General features: G+C 46.1%; 1 protein-coding gene across 1 annotated transcript in view; it reads left to right on the top strand.

Annotated features, from left to right (window-relative positions):
• BBS1 (Bardet-Biedl syndrome 1) overlaps nucleotides 1–15,736 on the top strand; it is a gene marked incomplete in the record, with an annotated part of 155,169 nt that extends 139,433 nt beyond the window's left edge. Inside the window, 5 exon segments of the mRNA XM_053720018.1 lie at nucleotides 11,871–12,029; nucleotides 14,045–14,178; nucleotides 14,363–14,497; nucleotides 15,020–15,106; nucleotides 15,215–15,736. Coding sequence (XP_053575993.1) covers nucleotides 11,871–12,029; nucleotides 14,045–14,178; nucleotides 14,363–14,497; nucleotides 15,020–15,106; nucleotides 15,215–15,301 — 602 coding nt within the window.
• Nucleotides 15,737–18,046: the final 2,310 nt, after the last annotated feature.

Raw genomic sequence — 18,046 nt, 5'->3', positions numbered from 1 at the left:
CCCCCCCCCGCCACTCTAATGGCCACAGTCTGTCCGGATCGCTTGTGCTCTGGCACCAAATGACTCTGTACCAGCGTGATAGTAGCCCCTGTGTCTCGCAATCCCTCGGTAGATCGCCCCTCGAGCCATACCCTCTGCCGATGGTGCTGGCGGTTATCTGAGGCAGCATATACAGGGTCTGCCTCGTGAAGCGGCCCCACATATCCCTCCATAGGGGCCTCTTGGTTAACACAGAGGGCCCGGGCCGGACGATAGGACCCAGAGGGGTAATTGTAATTCCTGGGTGTCTGGTGCGTATTAAGGGGGCAGCTAGCCATGAAATGCCCTGGTTGCTTGCATCGGTGGCAAGTCGGTCTGGGACGCTCAGAGCTGTTATTGGGTGGTCCTGAGTGTCGGACAGGCCCTGTGGGCATCGGGGCTCGGAATTCAGCACGAGGGGGTGCACGGTAAACCTCTCTGGGTTCAACCCGTGCTGGAGCTCGGTAGTTCATGGGTTCGTGAAGACGGGAGTCATAATGTTCATCGGCCAATTTGGCTGCTTCTTCTAAGGTAGAAGGCCGCCTGTCTCGCAGCCATTCCTTCCCTTGCTGTTCCATGCCATTATAAAAATGTTCTAAGAGAAACAATTGTAAAATTTCCTCCCCAGTCACCGCTTTACTTCCGCTCAGCCAGTGATTTGCCGCTCTCTGCATTCGGTGCGCCCATTCCATTTGGGTATCGTTAGGCTTCTTTTCCGTGCCCCGAAACTGTCGGCGATACGTGTCCGGAGTTACAGCGTACCGTCGCAACAGTGTCTCCTTAACTAGCTCATACTGTGTCACTTCCTCAGCACCCAGAGTACGAAAGGCTTCCAGGGCTCGCCCGGATAGTTTCCCAGACAATATCGTGGGCCACTCTCTGTTGGGAATCTAGTGCAGGGCACATTGCCTTTCGAAGTCCGCCAAATATTCATCAATCCCTGTCTCGCTCTCTAGGAAGGGTCGAAATGCCGCATAGGGTATCTTGGGCCTCCCAGCATTTTCAACAGGGATGATTACCTGCGGGGCTTCAGCATTGCGGTGTGCGTTCGCTAGGTTGAGTTTGTGGGCTCGAGTCTCTCGTATATCCTCGTCCGCCTCCGCCATCAACTGCTGTACCAATTCCATGGAGGGGTTCGGCCCGTATAATGAGAGCCTTTCCCGAACAGTCCTGTTTTTTTCGTCACTAATCGTGGTCGGTGTTTCCGCCATTGTGAAGCTCTGATCCAGTTCGGTCAATTCTGCGATCAGCTCTCTCCTCGGCCGGTTGCTGGCGTACCCCCCCTCTGCTTTCAAGTAAATCCTTTAGGGTTGTACGCTTCAATTTTTCGTAAGCGCTCTCCATCCGTTCTGTACCTCTCCTAGGAAATCCAGGAAAATCCCGCCGCTGCCGCCAAATGTTACGGTTACCCTTAGTCTCGCTGAGAGATGGACCGCTTAGTAGCCTGGATCCCTATTGCTAAAGAGGGGAGAAGCTGCTTTCCATAGTATTCTATATGAGTCTCGCAAATATAGAATAATCTCCCTTAGCTGCAGTACAGCTAGGATACCCTTCTGCCCACAAAAACGAGTCAACGCTGCGATTGAGGGTCAAACAAGAACTCAGGACTGGGATGCCCAGCCTGCTTTTTATTAAGGTTACATGCACACAGGGCACTCCCAGGGGGAGAGGGGGGGAAGCACAAAATCCCCCATCACACATTTAGATAGAGAGCACTGTCCTTTGACAGGCCACAATAGGATTACAGTACTTAAGATAACAAGTTTACAAGTTCATCTTATCAATTAGCAGTCTGGCTCCAGAGGTGATTAGACAATGGGATTGGTTATCACTAAACTTAGAGCTGAGGCCAGCAAACGTGTATTTAGGCAATAGTTTCTAAAAGCTGAAAAAAAAGTTAACTCTTTATGAAATGATACTTGTTACAGTTTTCTTGGAGCCCTTCTTAGGCGCTGGCTTGCTGGTTCAGGCATTGCTGCTGGGAAATAAGCTCTTCACAACAAAATAACTAATGCTTCTGTAACACATGCTATATAGCAGTGAGGTATGTTCAGTCATTTTTTCTGGAGAGACTGTGTATTTCAGCAGTATCCCCATGAGGGTAAGGGTAAGCAGTAATCCTAAGAGCTATAGAAAGGCATTACTAAGCTTGCATAAGGGGCTAATTAAAAAATGGTTGACACTGAGTTTTGAATGTTTGTGGGCAAACGTTTTCTGAACTTGGAGTGCTGTTAACGTTTTGTGGGCAATAACATTTTTTGGGCAACTTTATTGAGGGTACACTTGGCTTATTTTTTGGGTCTCAGAACCCACATGGCTAGTTTAAAACCGCTCTGGTGCGGTTCTTTGAGGCTGTAGAGACATCGAGTGAGATGGGCGGGGCCTATTTTTGCGCCTCACATGCGCAGTTGTTTTCACTCAGCAAGCTCCAACTCCTGAGGGCCCTTGTGGATGTTTTGGGCAAATCGAAGCTTTAACCCCATATTTACAATCCCTGAGGGTAGGTAGGCGCCACAGCAGGGCTGTGGCAAGGTGCTGGGGGTGTTTTTTTCCGGATTTAGGCCTTAATTCCATCCGGTTTGCACAATAAAGGGTTAAATGTTAAATTTTCTTGTGGGGCAAACTTAACTACACATATTGAGTCTGCTATCAAAAATTTGAAAAATTTGGTGCATTTTAAAGCAGTTTTGCAGAACGTGTATGCTTTTTTTCTCTTGTTGTTTTTTTTCACTAAATAAAGTGTTTTCATGCTTGTTTGTAGTCATTACTAGCCTGTTCAACATGTCTGACATTGAGGAAAGTCATTGTTCAATATGTTTAGAAGCCATTGTGGAACCCCCACTTAGAATGTGTCCCTCATGCACTGAAAGGTCAATAAATTGCAAAGAACATATTTTAGCTACTAAAAGTATGTCGCAGGATGATTCTCAGTCAGAAGGGAATCAGGTTATGCCATCTAATTCTCCCCAAGTGTCACAACCAGTAACGCCCACACAAGCGACGCCAAGTACTTCTAGTGCGTCTAATTCTTTCACCCTGCAAGATATGGCCGCAGTTATGAATACTACCCTCACAGAGGTTTTATCTAAGCTGCCTGAGTTGCAGGGGAAGCGCAGTAGGTCTGGTGTGAGAACAAATGCTGAGCCCTCTGACGCTTTATTAGCCATATCCGATGTACCCTCACAATGTTCTGAGTTGGGGGTGAGGGATTTGCTTTCTGAGGGTGAGATTTCTGATTCAGGAAAGATGTTCCCTCAGACAGACTCAGATATGACGGCTTTTAAATTTAAACTAGAACACATCCGCTTATTGCTCAGGGAGGCTTTAGCGACTGGTTGATTGTGACCCTATTGTAGTTCCAGAGAAATTGTGTAAAATGGACAGATTTCTAGAGGTTCCTGCTTACACTGATGTTTTTCCGGTCCCTAAGAGGATTTCGGACATTGTTACTAAGGAGTGGGATAGACCAGGTATTCCGTTCGCTCCCCCTCCTACTTTTAAGAAAATGTTTCCCATATCAGACACTATGCGGGACTTGTGGCAGACGGTCCCATGGTGGAGGGAGCTATTTCTACCCTGGCTAAGTGTACAACTATACCTATTGAGGACAGTTGTGCTTTCAAAGATCCTATGGATAAAAAATTAGAGGGTCTCCTAAAGAAAATATTTGTTCATCAGGGTTTTCTTCTCCAACCTATAGCGTGCATTGTTCCCGTAACTACTGCAGCTGCTTTTTGGTTCGAGGCTCTAGAGGAGGCTCTTCAGGTTGAGACCCCATTAGATGATATTCTGGATAGAATTTTGGCTCTCAAGCTAGCTAATTCTTTCATTACAGATGCCGCTTTTCAACTGGCTAAATTAGCGGCAAAGAATTCAGGTTTTGCCATTTTAGCGCGTAGAGCGTTATGGCTTAAGTTCTGGTCTGCTGATGTGTCATCAAAATCTAAGCTTTTAGCCATCCCTTTCAAGGGTAAGACCCTATTCGGGCATGAACTGAAAGAGATCATTTCAGACATCACTGGAGGGAAAGGCCATGCCCTTCCTCAGGATTAGACAAATAAGATGAGCACCAAACAAAATAATTTTCGTTCATTTCGAAACTTCAAAGCTGGTCCCTCTACCTCTTCCCCTGCTGCAAAGCAAGAGGGGAATTTTGCTCAATCCAAGTCAGTCTGGAGACCTAACCACACTTGGAACAAAGGTAAACAGGCCAAGAAGCCCACTGCTGCCACCAAGACAGCATGAAGGGGTAGCCCCCGATCCGGGACCGGATCTAGTAGGGTCAGACTTTCTCTCTTTGCTCAGGCTTGGGCAAGAGATGTTCAGGACTCCTGGGCTTTAGAAATCGTAACCCAAGGGTATCTTCTAGACTTCAAAGATTCTCCTCCAAGGGGGAGATTCCATCTTTCTCAATTGTCTGTAAACCAGACAAAAAGAGAGGCGTTCTTATGCTCTGTAGAAGACCTATATACCATGGGAGTGATCTGCCCAGTTCCGAAAACAGAACAGGGGCAGGGGTTCTACTCCAATCTGTTTGTAGTTCCCAAAAAAGAGGGAACCTTCAGACCAATTTTAGATCTCAAGATCCTAAACAAATTCCTCAGAGTCCCATCCTTCAAGATGGAGACCATTCAGACTATTTTACCAATGATCCAGGAGGGTCAATATATGACCACTGTGGACTTAAAGGATGCGTATCTACACATACCTATCCACAAAGATCATCACCATTTCCTCAGGTTCGCCTTTCTGGACAAGCATTACCAGTTTGTGGCTCTTCCCTTCGGGTTGGCCACAGCTCCCAGAATTTTCACAAAGGTGCTAGGGTCCCTTCTGGCGGTTCTAAGGCCGCGGGGCATAGCAGTGGCACCTTATCTGGACGATATTTTAATTCAGGCGTCGACTTACCAACTAGCCAAATCTCACACGGACATCGTGTTGGCTTTTCTAAGATCTCACGGGTGGAAGGTGAACGTAAAAAAGAGTTCACTTATCCCTCTCACAAGAGTTCCATTCCTGGGAACTCTGATAGATTCGGTGGACATGAAAATTTTTCTGACGGAGGTCAGGAAATCAAAGATTTTAACCACCTGCCGAGCTCTTCATTCCATTCCTCGACCGTCAGTGGCTCAGTGTATGGAGGTAATCGGACTAAATGTAGCGGCAATGGACACAGTTCCGTTTGCTCGCTTGCATCTCAGACCACTGCAACTATGCATGCTCAAACAGTGGAATGGGGATTATGCAGATTTATCTCCTCAGATAAATCTGGATCAAGAGACCAGAGAGACTCTTCTTTGGTGGTTGTCACAGGATCATCTGTCCCAGGGAATGCGTTTCCGCAGGCCAACATGGGTCATAGTGACGACGGACACCAGCCTATTGGGCTGGGGTGCAGTCTGGAATTCCCTGAAAGCACAGGGTTTGTGGACTCAGGAGGAGGCTCTCCTCCCGATAAATATTCTAGAACTGAGAGCGATATTCAACGCGCTTCAGGCGTGGCCTCAGCTGGCTTCGGCCAGATTCATAAGATTCCAGTCGGACAATATCACGACTGTAGCATATATCAATCATCAGGGGGGAACAAAGAGTTCTCTAGCGATGATAGAGGTTACCAAAATAATTTGATGGGCAGAGACTCACTCTTGCCATCTATCAGCAATCTATATCCCAGGAGTGGAGAACTGGGAAGCGGATTTTCTAAGTCGTCAGACTTTTCATCCGGGGGTGTGGGAACTCCATCCGGAGGTGTTTGCACAATTGATTCAGCATTGGGGCACACCAGAATTGGATCTGATGGCGTCTCGTCAGAACGCCAAACTTCCTTGTTACGGGTCCAGGTCAAGGGATCCTCAGGCAGTACTGATAGATGCTCTAGCAGTACCCTGGTCGTTCAACCTGGCTTATGTGTTTCCACCATTTCCTTTCCTTCCTTGTTTGATTTCCAGAATCAAACAGGAGAGAGCTTCAGTGATTTTGATAGCACCTGCGTGGCCACGCAGGACTTGGTATGCAGACCTGGTGGACATGTCATCTCTTCCACCCTGGACTCTGCCACTGAGACAGGACCTTCTGATTCAAGGTCCGTTCCAGCATCCAAATCTAGTTTCTCTGCGGCTGACTGCTTGGAGATTGAACACTTGATTTTATCCAAGCAGGGTTTCTCTGAGTCAGTCATAGATACCTTGATTCAGGCTCGAAAGCCTGTCACTAGGAAAATTTATCATAATATATTGCGTAAATATCTTTATTGGTGCGAATCCAAAGGCTACTCATGGAGTAAGATCAGGATTCCTAGGATTTTGTCTTTTCTCCAAGAAGGATTGGAGAAGGGGCTATCAGCTAGTTCCTTAAAGGGACAGATATCTGCTTTATCATTTCTACTGCACAAGCGTCTGGCAGATGTTCCAGATGTTCAGTCATTCTGTCAGGCTTTAGTCAGAATCAAGCCTGTTGCTCCGCCTTGGAGTCTGAACTTAGTTCTTCAAGGGGTTCCGTTTGAACCTATGCATTCCATAGATATTAAGCTTCTATCTTGGAAAGTTCTGTTTTTAGTTGCTATCTCTTCGGCTCGAAGAGTTTCTGAACTATCTGCATAGCAATGCGACTCTCCTTATCTTGTTTTCCATGCTGATAAGGTGGTTTTGCGTACCAAACCTGGATTCCTTCCTAAGGTTGTTACTAATAGGAATATCAATCAGGAAATTGTTGTTCCTTCTCTGTGTCCTAATCCTTCCTCTAAGAAGGAGCGTCTGTTGCACAACTTGGACGTGGCTCGTGCTTTGAAGTTTTACTTGCAAGCAACCAAGGATTTCCGTCAAACATCTTCTTTGTTTGTTGTCTATTCTGGAAAACGTAGAGGTCAAAAAGCTACGGCTACCTCTCTTTCTTTTTGGCTGAAAAGCATAATCCGTTTGGCATACGAGACTGCTGGACAGCAGCCTCCTGAAAGGATTACAGCTCACTCTACTAGAGCGGTGGTTTCCACATGGGCTTTTAAAAATTATGCTTCTGTTGAACAGATTTGTAAGGCTACGACTTGGTCTTCGCTTCATACCTTTTCCAAATTTTACAAATTTGATAATTTTGCTTCTTCGGAGGCTATTTTTGGGAGAAAAGTTCTTCAAGCTGTGGTGCCTTCTGTTTAGCCATCTGTCTTGTCCCTCCCGTTCATCCGTGTCCTGTAGGTTTGGTATTGTATCCCGCAAGTAAAGGATGAATCCGTGGACTCGTCGTACCTTATAGAAGAAAAGTACATTTATGCTTACCTGATAAATTAATTTCTTCTATGGTACAACGAGTCCATGGCCCGCCCTGTCATTTTAAGACAGATTACCGTACCGTAGAAGAAATTAATTTATCAGGTAAGCATAAATTTACTTTTTGATCATGAGCCATCCTTAGCTAAGGTGGATGCTGTTCAGGTGTCTCCTGTACCAGATATGCTGCATCTTTCTCCTCAAGCATCCCAATCTTTTTTTGTCTACACATGCAGTGCCCTGCATTTCCTCTAACGCTCCGGTAGGAGTTTCTTTGCAAGACATTGCTGCCCAGGTATCCTCTGCGGTATCTGAGGCGCAGTCTGCTTTTCCCATGCTTCATGGAAAGCGCAAGAGGAAATTTAAAGAGTTAGTGAGTAAGGTTTCTGATCCGGTTGTGGCTAACCAAGGTGCTCCTTCTCAAAAATCTGAGGAGGAAGACACTTTGGTGGCGTCTCAGGGTGAAATCTCAGACAGTATAATTCTTTCTTCTGATGCTGAAGTTGTATCCTTCAGATTTAAGCTGGAACACCTCCGGCTGTTACTTTAGGAGGTTTTGGCTACCTTGGATGACTCCAATATGAGTAGTCAACCGTAAGAAGTCTAGTAAACTAAACAAGTACTTTGATGTTCCCTCCGCAGTGGAGGTATTCCCTGTACCAGACCGTGCTACAGAGATTATTGCATGGGAGTGGGAGAGACCTGGAATTCCTTTTTCTCCATCTCCAATTTTCAAGAAAATGTTTCCGATAGCTGACTCCATTAAGGAGTCATGGCAGATGGTTCCTAAAGTGGAAGGAGCGATCTCCACTTTGGCCAAGAGAACCACTATTCCCATAGAGGATGGCTGTTCTTTTAAGGATACAATGGATAAGAAGTTGGAGGCCTTGCTAAAGAAGATGTATGTTCACCAGGGTCTCCAACGGCAGCCTGCGGTGTGTATTGCCACTGTCACCAGTGCTGCAGCCTACTGGTTTGATGCGTTGTCTGATTCCATTCAGACATATACCCCTCTAGAGGAGATCCAGGACAGGATTAAGGCTCTTAAGTTAGCCAATTCCTTTATCACGGATGCTTCCTTACAGGTTATTAAGTTGGGAGCAAAATGTCTGGTTTTCCTGTACTAGCTCGCAGAACCTTATGGTTGAAATCCTGGTCTGTGGATGTTTAATCTAAGTCCAAGCTTTTGGCAATCCCCTTCAAGGGTAAGACCTTGTTTGGACCTGGCTTGGCTGAAATAATTTCAGATATTACAGGTGGAAAGGGATCTTTTCTATCACAAGATAAGAGGAATAAGCAGTATGGACATCAGAGTAATTTTCGTTTCTTTTGTAACTTCAGAGCTAAACCTTCCCCTCCTTCTTTCAAGCAGGAACTTGGAACAGGGGTAAGCAATCTAAGAAACCCGCAGCTGATTCCAAGTCAGCATGAAGGGTCTGCCCCCGATCCGGGATCAGAACCAGTAGGGGGCAGACTTTCTCAATTCACTCAAGCTTGGATACGGGATGTCCCGGATCCCTGGGCGGTGGACATTGTATCCCAGGGTTACAAGTTAGAATTCAAGACTTTTCCTCCCAGGGGCAGGTTCCTCCTCTTAAGATTATCTGTAGATTAGATAAAAAGAGAGGCGTTCTTGAAATGTGTTCAGGATCTTTCCGCCCTGGGAGTGATAGTTACGGTTCCAATGCAGGAACAGGGTCTGGGATTCTACTCCAATCTGTTCATGGTTCCCAAAAAAGAGAGAACTTTCAGGCCAATTCTAGACCTTCAAGATGGAAACTATACGTTCCATTCTTCCCTTGGTCCAAGACGGTCAGTTCATGACAACCATAGACCTAAAGGATGCGTACCTTCATGTTCCCATTCACAAGGATCATCACAAATTTCTGAGATTCGTCTTCTTGGTCAATCACTTTCCGTTTGTAGCTCTTCCGTTTGGCCTTGCCACAGCTCCCAGAATTTTCTCAAAGGTTCTGGGGGCTATATTGGCAGTGATCCGGTCTTGGGGCATTGCAGTGGTGCCCTATCTGGACGACATTCTGGTTCAGGCGCCGTCTTTTTAATAAGCAAACTCTCATACGGAGATCTTGTTGTCTTTTCTTCGCTCCCACGGATGGAAGGTAAATCTGGGGAAAAGTTCTCTGGTTCCAGCTACAAGGGTAGTGTTCTTAGGGACCATAATAGATTCCCTATTGATAAAGATATTTCTGAAAGAGGTCAGAAAATCCAAGATTTTCGACTCCTTGCCTTGCCCTTCAGTCCTCTCCTCAGCCGTCAGTGGCTCAATGTATGGAGGTAATTGGTCTGATGGTAGCTTCCATGTACATCATCCCGTTTGCTCGGTTCCATCTCAGAGCTCTGCAGTTATGCATGCTAAGGCAATGGAACAGAAACTATGAGGATCTGGATCAGGCGACAAGAGACTCTCTTCCGTGGTGGTTGTCCACAGATGCCAGCCTTCTGGACTGGGGAGCAGTCTGGGACTCGTTTAAGGCTCAGGGTCTATGAACTCGGGAGGAGTCAGATCTCCCCATAAACATCCTAGAGTTTAGAGCGATCTTTAATGCTCTACTGGCCTGACCTCAGTTAGCTTTAGCCCGGTTTATCAGGTTCCAGTCGGATAACATAACATCGATGGCTTACATCAAACACCAGAGAGGAGCTTGGACTTCCTTGGCCATGACAGAAGTGACTCAAATTATTCAGTGGGCAGAGACCCACGACTGCTGTCTATCTGCGATTCACATTCCAGTGGAGAATTTTGAAGCAGATTTTCTGAGCAGACAGACTTTTCATCCCAGGGAGTGGGAACTCCATCCGGAGGTGTTTTCCAGCTTGACCCTCAAATGGAGGTGGCCGGAACTGGATTTCATGGCATCTCGGCAGAATGCCAAGCTCCAGAGGTTCGAGGTCAAGGGATCCACAGGCCGTCCTGATAGATGCTCTGGTGGTCCCTTGGAATTTCAGTCTAGCATACCTGTTTCCTCCGTTCGCTCTCCTTCCACGAGTCATTGCTCGGATCAAGCAGGAGAGGGCGTCAGTGATTTTCATAGCACCGGCGTGGCCTCGCAGGATCTGGTATGCAGACCTAGTGGAAATGTCATCTCTTCCACCTTCGAGACTACCTCTGAGGAAGGACCTTCTACTTCAGGGTCCCTTCCTTCATCCAAATCTCGTTTCTCTGAAGCTGACTGCTTGGAGATTGAGTGCTTAATTGTATCTAAGCATGGGTTTTCCGAGTCGGTCATTGAGACTTTGATCCAGGTTCGCAAGACTGTGACAAGAAACATTTACCATAAGATATGGCATAAATATCTGTATTGGTGTGAATCCAGAGGTTACTCTTGGAGTAGAGTCAGGATTCCTAGGATTTTGTCCTTTCTCCAGAAAGGTCTGGAGAAGGGTTTGTCAGCAAGTACTCTGAAGGGTCAGGTCTCTGCGTTGTCTATTTTGTTGCATAAGAGTCTGGCGGACGTGCCAGACGTGCAATCTTTTTGTCAGGCCTTGGTCAGAATCAGGCCTATGTTTAAACCTGTTACTCCTCCTAGGAGTCTTAACCTTGTTCTTAAAGTTTTACAGCAGGCTCCATTTGAGCCTATGCATTCCTTAGAAATTAAGAGGTTTTCCCTTATCTTATTGTTCATGCTGATAAGGTGGTTCTTCGTACTAAGTTAGGTTTCCTTCCTAAAGTTGTTTTGGACAGGAATATTAATCAGGAAATCGTTGTTCCTTCTTTGTGTCCTGATCCTTCTTCTCATAAGGTGAGTTTGCTACACAACCTAGATGTTGTGCGTGCGCTGAAATTCTACTTGCAGGCGACTAAGACCTTTCGCCAGTCTCCTGCTTTGTTTGTTTGTTTCTCTGGGAAACGCAAGGGTCAGAAAGCTACAGCTACTTCTCTTTCGCTTTGGCTGAAGAGTATAATTTGTTTGGCTTATGAGACTGCTGGACAGCAACCTCCTGAGAGAATCACAACTCATTCCATGAGGGCTGTTTCCTCTTCCTGGGCCTTCAAAAATTAAGCTTCTGTGGAACAGATTTGCAAGGCTGCAACTTGGTCCTCTCTGCATACTTTTTTAAAATGTTATAAATTTGATACCTTTGCCTCGGCTGAGGCTTCTTTTGGGAGAAAGGTTCTTCAAGCGGTGGTGCCTTCTGTTTAGGTTACCTGTCTTGTCCCTCCCTAATCACTGTTGTCCTCTAGCTTGGGTATTGATTCCCAACATTAATTGATGATCCGTAGACTCACCGTGTCTTAAGAAAGAAAACAAAATGTTTTGTTTACCTGATAAATGTCTTTCTTTCTTGACACAATGAGTCCATGGCCCTCCCTGTTTTTGCAGACAGTTTTTGTTATCTAATCCTCAGGCACCTCTCACCTTGTGTTATTTCCTTTCTCTCCTTTTCCTTTGGTCGAATGACTGGGGTTTGTGGGAAGGGAAGTGATGCTTAACAGCTTTGCTTGGTGCTCTTTGCCTCCTCCTGCTGGCCAGGAGTGATATTCCCAACAGTAATTGATGATCCGTGGACTCACCGTGTCAAGAAAGAAAGAAATTTATCAGGTAAACATAAATTTTGTTTTCTCTCACCCAGGGGGAGGGCTTATGATTAAAATCCTGAAGAGAACGGCACAGTTTGAAGACAAGGACATGTCACCTGGTCCCCCAACTGGGCAAAGCATCAAACTCAACGTACCCAAGAAAACCAAACTCTATGTAGACCAGACACTTAGGGAGAGAGAGAATGCTGTAGGTATGGAAAAGTCACCGTAACATTAAGTGTCTACTACTGAGTGATGACAGAGGGGATGTGTGTGACATGACTAAGGGCGACTGTGACATTATACTGACAGGAAGGGCAGGTGTGTGTTACCCCTACTGAGTGATACCAGGGGATGTGTGTGACATGACTAATGGCGGCTGTGACATTATACTGACAGGAAGGGCTGGTGTGTGTTACCCCTACTGAGTGATACCAGGGGATGTGTGTGACATGACTAATGGCGGCTGTGACATTATACTGACAGGAAGGGCTGGTGTGTGTTACCCCTACTGAGTGATACCAGGGGATGTGTGTGACATGACTAATGGCGGCTGTGACATTATACTGACAGGAAGGGCTGGTATGTGTTACCCCTACTGAGTGATGACAGAGAGTATGTGTGTGACATGACTAAGGGCAGCTGTGACATTATACTGACAGGAAGGGCTGGTGTGTGTCACCCATACTGAGTGATGACAGAGGGGATCTGTGTGACATGACTAAGGGCGGCTGTGACATTATACTGACAGGAAGGGCTGGTGTGTGTTACCCCTACTGAGTGATAACAGAGAGGATGTGTGTGACATTATACTGACAGGAAGGGCTGGTGTGTGTTACCCCTTCTGAGTGATAACAGAGAGGATGTGTGTGACATATTGACAGGAGGGGCTGGTGTGTGTTACCTCTACTGAGTGATACCAGGAGATGTGTGTGACAAGACTAAGGGCGGCTGTGACATTATACTGACAGTAAGGGCTGGTGTGTGTTACCCCTACTGAGTGATGACAGAGGGGATGTGTGTGACATGACTAAGGGAGAATGTGACATTGTACAGACAAATATACAAGTAAGGAAACAGCACACCTTTAGTTGAGCAGTCCTCGAGGTGAGCTTACCATGCCCATAGCATTCATAAGAACAAAAAATCCTCCATCTCCTGTATTAAAAAAACAAAGCAACGTTTCGGGCTAATACTCAGCCCTTACTCATGCATGAGTAAGGGCTGAGTATTAGCCCGAAACGTCGCTTTATTTTTTTACAATGCAGGGCCCAATAAAACAAAGGTCTTTTTTTTAATACAGCAGCTGGAGGATTTTTTTGTTCTTTTGAACATTGTACAGACATGCAGGGCTGGTGTGTGTGACATGACTAAGGGTGACTGTGACACTGTACAGACATGCAGGGCTGGTGTGTGTGACATGACTAAGGGTGACTGTGACACTGTACAGACATGCAGGGCTGGTGTGTGTGACATGACTAAGGGTGACTGTGACACTGTACAGACATGCAGGGCTGGTGTGTGTGACATGACTAAGGGTGACTGTGACACTGTACAGACATGCAGGGCTGGTGTGTGTGACATGACTAAGGGTGACTGTGACACTGTACAGACATGCAGGGCTGGTGTGTGTGACATGACTAAGGGTGACTGTGACACTGTACAGACATGCAGGGCTGGTGTGTGTGACATGACTAAGGGTGACTGTGACACTGTACAGACATGCAGGGCTGGTGTGTGTGACATGACTAAGGGTGACTGTGACACTGTACAGACATGCAGGGCTGGTGTGTGTGACATGACTAAGGGTGACTGTGACACTGTACAGACATGCAGGGCTGGTGTGTGTGACATGACTAAGGGTGACTGTGACACTGTACAGACATGCAGGGCTGGTGTGTGTGACATGACTAAGGGTGACTGTGACACTGTACAGACATGCAGGGCTGGTGTGTGTGACATGACTAAGGGTGACTGTGACACTGTACAGACATGCAGGGCTGGTGTGTGTGACTTAAACTAGGTGCAGATGTGTGACTGCCTTACCTAATGATATCTAGACTGAGGACGACTGTGACACTGTACAAGTAGGAAGGAGCAGTGTGCGTGACATAGAGCCTAAACGGGGGGGTGGGTGTGTGATTGTCCTACTGAGTGTTGACAGTGTGGCTGTGCGTGACGTGACCTTTGCAAAGCTAACACTATGACTTTTTTTGTCACGTTACAGCGATGCATCGTGTATTTCAGATGGATCTCTACCGCCTGCGTCTTACTGCTGCCCGGGCATACGTTAAGGCATTGGATGCCAGCCTCACTCCCATGTCAGCCACTCAGCAAGAGCCACTAACCCTGAATGCTGTAGTAAGTGTACTCCAGTTATGAACTTGTTAATGTTGTGTTAGCCCTCTCTGTTCCCCCGTCCTCCTTCTGTATTTTCCCTTTATCTCCCTCATCTCATTTATCTGTGTGTTCTTTGTCTCCCTTCTGTATTCCCCTCCCCCATACATTTTCTTTACAAACTATTTCCTTGTCTGACCATTTTCAGGTTCAGGGTATTGGACCCCAGTTTAAGCTGACTCTGAACCTACAGAACACATCAGCGAACCGACCCTCAATGCAGCTTCTGATCAGCCTCCAGTACGACGAGAGACTTTATCGTGTCAAACCTGCTTTCTTTAAGGTCAGACCAGCCTGAGCTGTGTATATAAGTAAGCTCAGGAGTGAGTAATCGTTCCCAATGCTTATAGCTCAGTATATATATATATATCATCGTCATATTAATCTTCTGAAATTTCACTCTTCACATTACCCATTGCCACCTCACTTTATTTTCAGCCTCGGTGTAAACAGTGTTTAATTTTCCTTGCGTCTTATACGCTGAAATGTGAGGGAGCACACTCTGCTGGCCAATCAAGTTAATTACATGTGTAAATTATTGGCAGCTTATTGAAGGCAGAAGGAGGGAAAAAAAACTGTGTGCAAGAATGACAGGAAAAGGATAGGAAAGTCAGATGAAAAGAGAGGAAAAAAATGAGAAAGAGGGGGACAGGGGAGGAGATAGCGGGATTAGAAGAGCGTTATGGTGACACATAAGAAAAGATGGGTAAGAATTTTGCAGAGAGGTTTATGCAGCGTTTTACTTTCTAAATATTTTCCAGTATCATTAATGCTAAAAACACAGTAACTCTTATTTCCCACTTAGGTTCCTCTGCTTGTCCCTGGGCTGAATTATCCTATTGAGACATTTGTTGAGAGCTGCAGTGACAAAGGGATTTCTGACATTATCAAGGTGAGGTCATGAGGGTTTGCCTTTCCGTGGCAGCAGCATATAGAGTGCAGATCGCTGTTGCGGTGACAGGCGCTGCTTTTAAATGTACTTACGGCTTTGTTTCCGCAGGTTTTTGTGCTGAGGGAGGGCAAGAGCACGCCTCTTCTGACCGCCCACATCAACATGCCTGTTAGCGAGGGTTTGGCAGCCGCGTGATGTGCCGAAGGACACCCTCCTGATCTTCCGTAGACAGCAGTGACCCTCAGAGAGTGTAGATACTCGCTCAGTGCCGATAGGTCACATAAGTGTAGAGCGCTGGGATTGAGTAACTAGACTTTGGGAAATGTGTTTGGAGCAAGGACACTACGCGTCACCAGAAGCAGAGCCTGATCCTTTGATTGTTTCCATCACTATGTACACGTGAGATGCTAAATATGGCACATATACATCGTACAGGGATAAATACGCTGAACCGAAGGCTTAAAGCATTAGGCATAGAATGAAGTCTTTATTTCCTTAAAGTGATGGTAAATTTCAGCCTTTTAGAATGTTGCAATGAAAAATATATTAGTGTACAAGCAAAACCGCATAATTATTATTATTTTTTTTTAAAGTGTATATTTATTTTATAATAAAAGATTTATAATCCTACTTGGTATCTTCTGTACCTCCTCCCCCTTCATTTCATCTTTTTAGTTGGGCTGTCCCACCCACTCTCTACATAGGCTTCCTAAGGGCTGGACTTCAAGAGTGTCATATGACACACACACTGATTGGATGTTTATTGGAATTGTCATAAACTTTTTTTATCTCAGTGAGCCGGCATAACATTGTAATAGAAGCATTACTATAGGCACTGATTTAACCCTTTTCACAGGAAGGTTAAAAAAATAAAGGTACACATACTTTTTTAATAGCAAAGATTACATATAAAGCATTTGATTCGCTAAAGTTTACCATCGCTTTAACGGCGTGAAGACAATGTGCGTTGCTAGCGAGTTTTTGTCAACCTGCTAGTATCTGCCGCTGTCACAGGTTCCCATTCTACATAATAAATATACCGTGATCACAAATTAGTATAATATATGTGATACAAAAGTAATCAGAACCGATCTATTTAGTCTTTTCTAGAAGTAACCGTTGTAAAAACACAAATGTGCCACAATGATGCGCAACCCAAGAGAGGAATAGTTGTGGTGTGTTTAAGAGTCGTACTCACATGTAATAGACCTGTCGGACATTATTCAGCACATTAGAAAGCTGTATTTGTTTTTACTGTGCAGATGACATTCCACGTGCACCAGCATTCAAACGCTGCTCAGATTGACAGCTATGTATGATACAGTCATTACCAATGTGATACCATTCCTGGCTCTCCGAGCAGATGCATTGTCTGAATGCTGATACAACTGGCATCCCTGTGTATGCTTCCTATACCGCCCCTGGTATAACCTGCGTATGCTTCCTATACCGCCCCTGGTATAACCTGCGTATGCTTCCTATACCGCCCCTGGTATAACCTGCGTATGCTTCCTATACCGCCCCTGGTATAACCTGCGTATGCTTCCTATACCGCCCCTGGTATAACCTGCGTATGCTTCCTATACCGCCCCTGGCATAACCTGTGTATGCTTCCTATACCGCCCCTAGTATAACCTGCGTATGCTTCCTATACCGCCCCTGGTATAACCTGCGTATGCTTCTTATACCGCCCCTGGTATAACCTGCGTATGCTTCCTATACCGCCCCTGGCATAACCTGTGTATGCTTCCTATACCGCCCCTAGTATAACCTGCGTATGCTTCCTATACCGCACCTGGCATAACCTGTGTATGCTTCCTATACCACCCCTGGAATAACCTGTGTATGCTTCCTATACCACCCCTGGAATAACCTGCGTATGCTTCCTATACCACCCCTGGATAACCTGCGTATGCTTCCTATACCACCCCTGGCATAACCTGCGTATGCTTCCTATAGCGCCCCTGACATAACCTGCGTATGCTTCCTATAGCGCCCCTGGCATAACCTGCGTATGCTTCCTATACCCGCCCTGGCATAACCTGCGTATACTTCCTATACCACCCCTGGTATAACCTGCGTATGCTTCCTATACCAGCCCTGGAATAACCTGCATATGCTTCCTATACCGCCCCTGGCATAACCTGCGTATGCTTCCTGTACCGCCCCTGGCATAACCTGCGTATGCTTCCTGTACCGCCCCTGGCATAACCTGCGTATGCTTCCTATACCAGCCCTGGAATAACCTGCGTATGCTTCCTATACCAGCCCTGGAATAACCTGCGTATGCTTCCTGTACCGCCCCTGGAATAACCTGTGTATGCTTCCTATACCGCCCCTGGAATAACCTGCGTATGCTTCCTATATACGCCCCTGGAATAACCTGCGTATGCTTCCTATACCTCCCCTGGAATAACCTGCGTATGCTTCCTATACCACCCCTGGCATAACCTGCGTATGCTTCCTATACCACCCCTGGCATAACCTGCGTATGCTTCCTATACCACCCCTGGAATAACCTGCGTATGCTTCCTATACCACCCCTGGAATAACCTGCGTATGCTTCCTATACCACCCCTGGAATAACCTGCGTATGCTTCCTATACCAGCCCTGGTATAACCTGCGTATGCTTCCTATACCAGCCCTGGAATAACCTGCGTATGCTTCCTATAGCGCCCCTGGAATAACCTGCGTATGCTTCCTATACCAGCGCTGGGATTGAGTAACTAGACTTTGGGAAATGTGTTTGGAGCAAGGACACTACGCGTCACCAGAAGCAGAGCCTGATCCTTTGATTGTTTCCATCACTATGTACACGTGAGATGCTAAATATGGCACATACACATCGTACAGGGATAAATACGCTGAACCGAAGGCTTAAAGCATTAGGTATAGAATGAAGTCTTTATTTCCTTAAAGTGATGGTAAATTTCAGCCTT

The sequence above is a fragment of the Bombina bombina genome, chromosome 7 (genome assembly GCF_027579735.1).
Source record: "Bombina bombina isolate aBomBom1 chromosome 7, aBomBom1.pri, whole genome shotgun sequence".
Lineage (NCBI taxonomy): Eukaryota > Metazoa > Chordata > Amphibia > Anura > Bombinatoridae > Bombina > Bombina bombina.
This window is presented reverse-complemented; position numbering and strand designations above follow the sequence as displayed.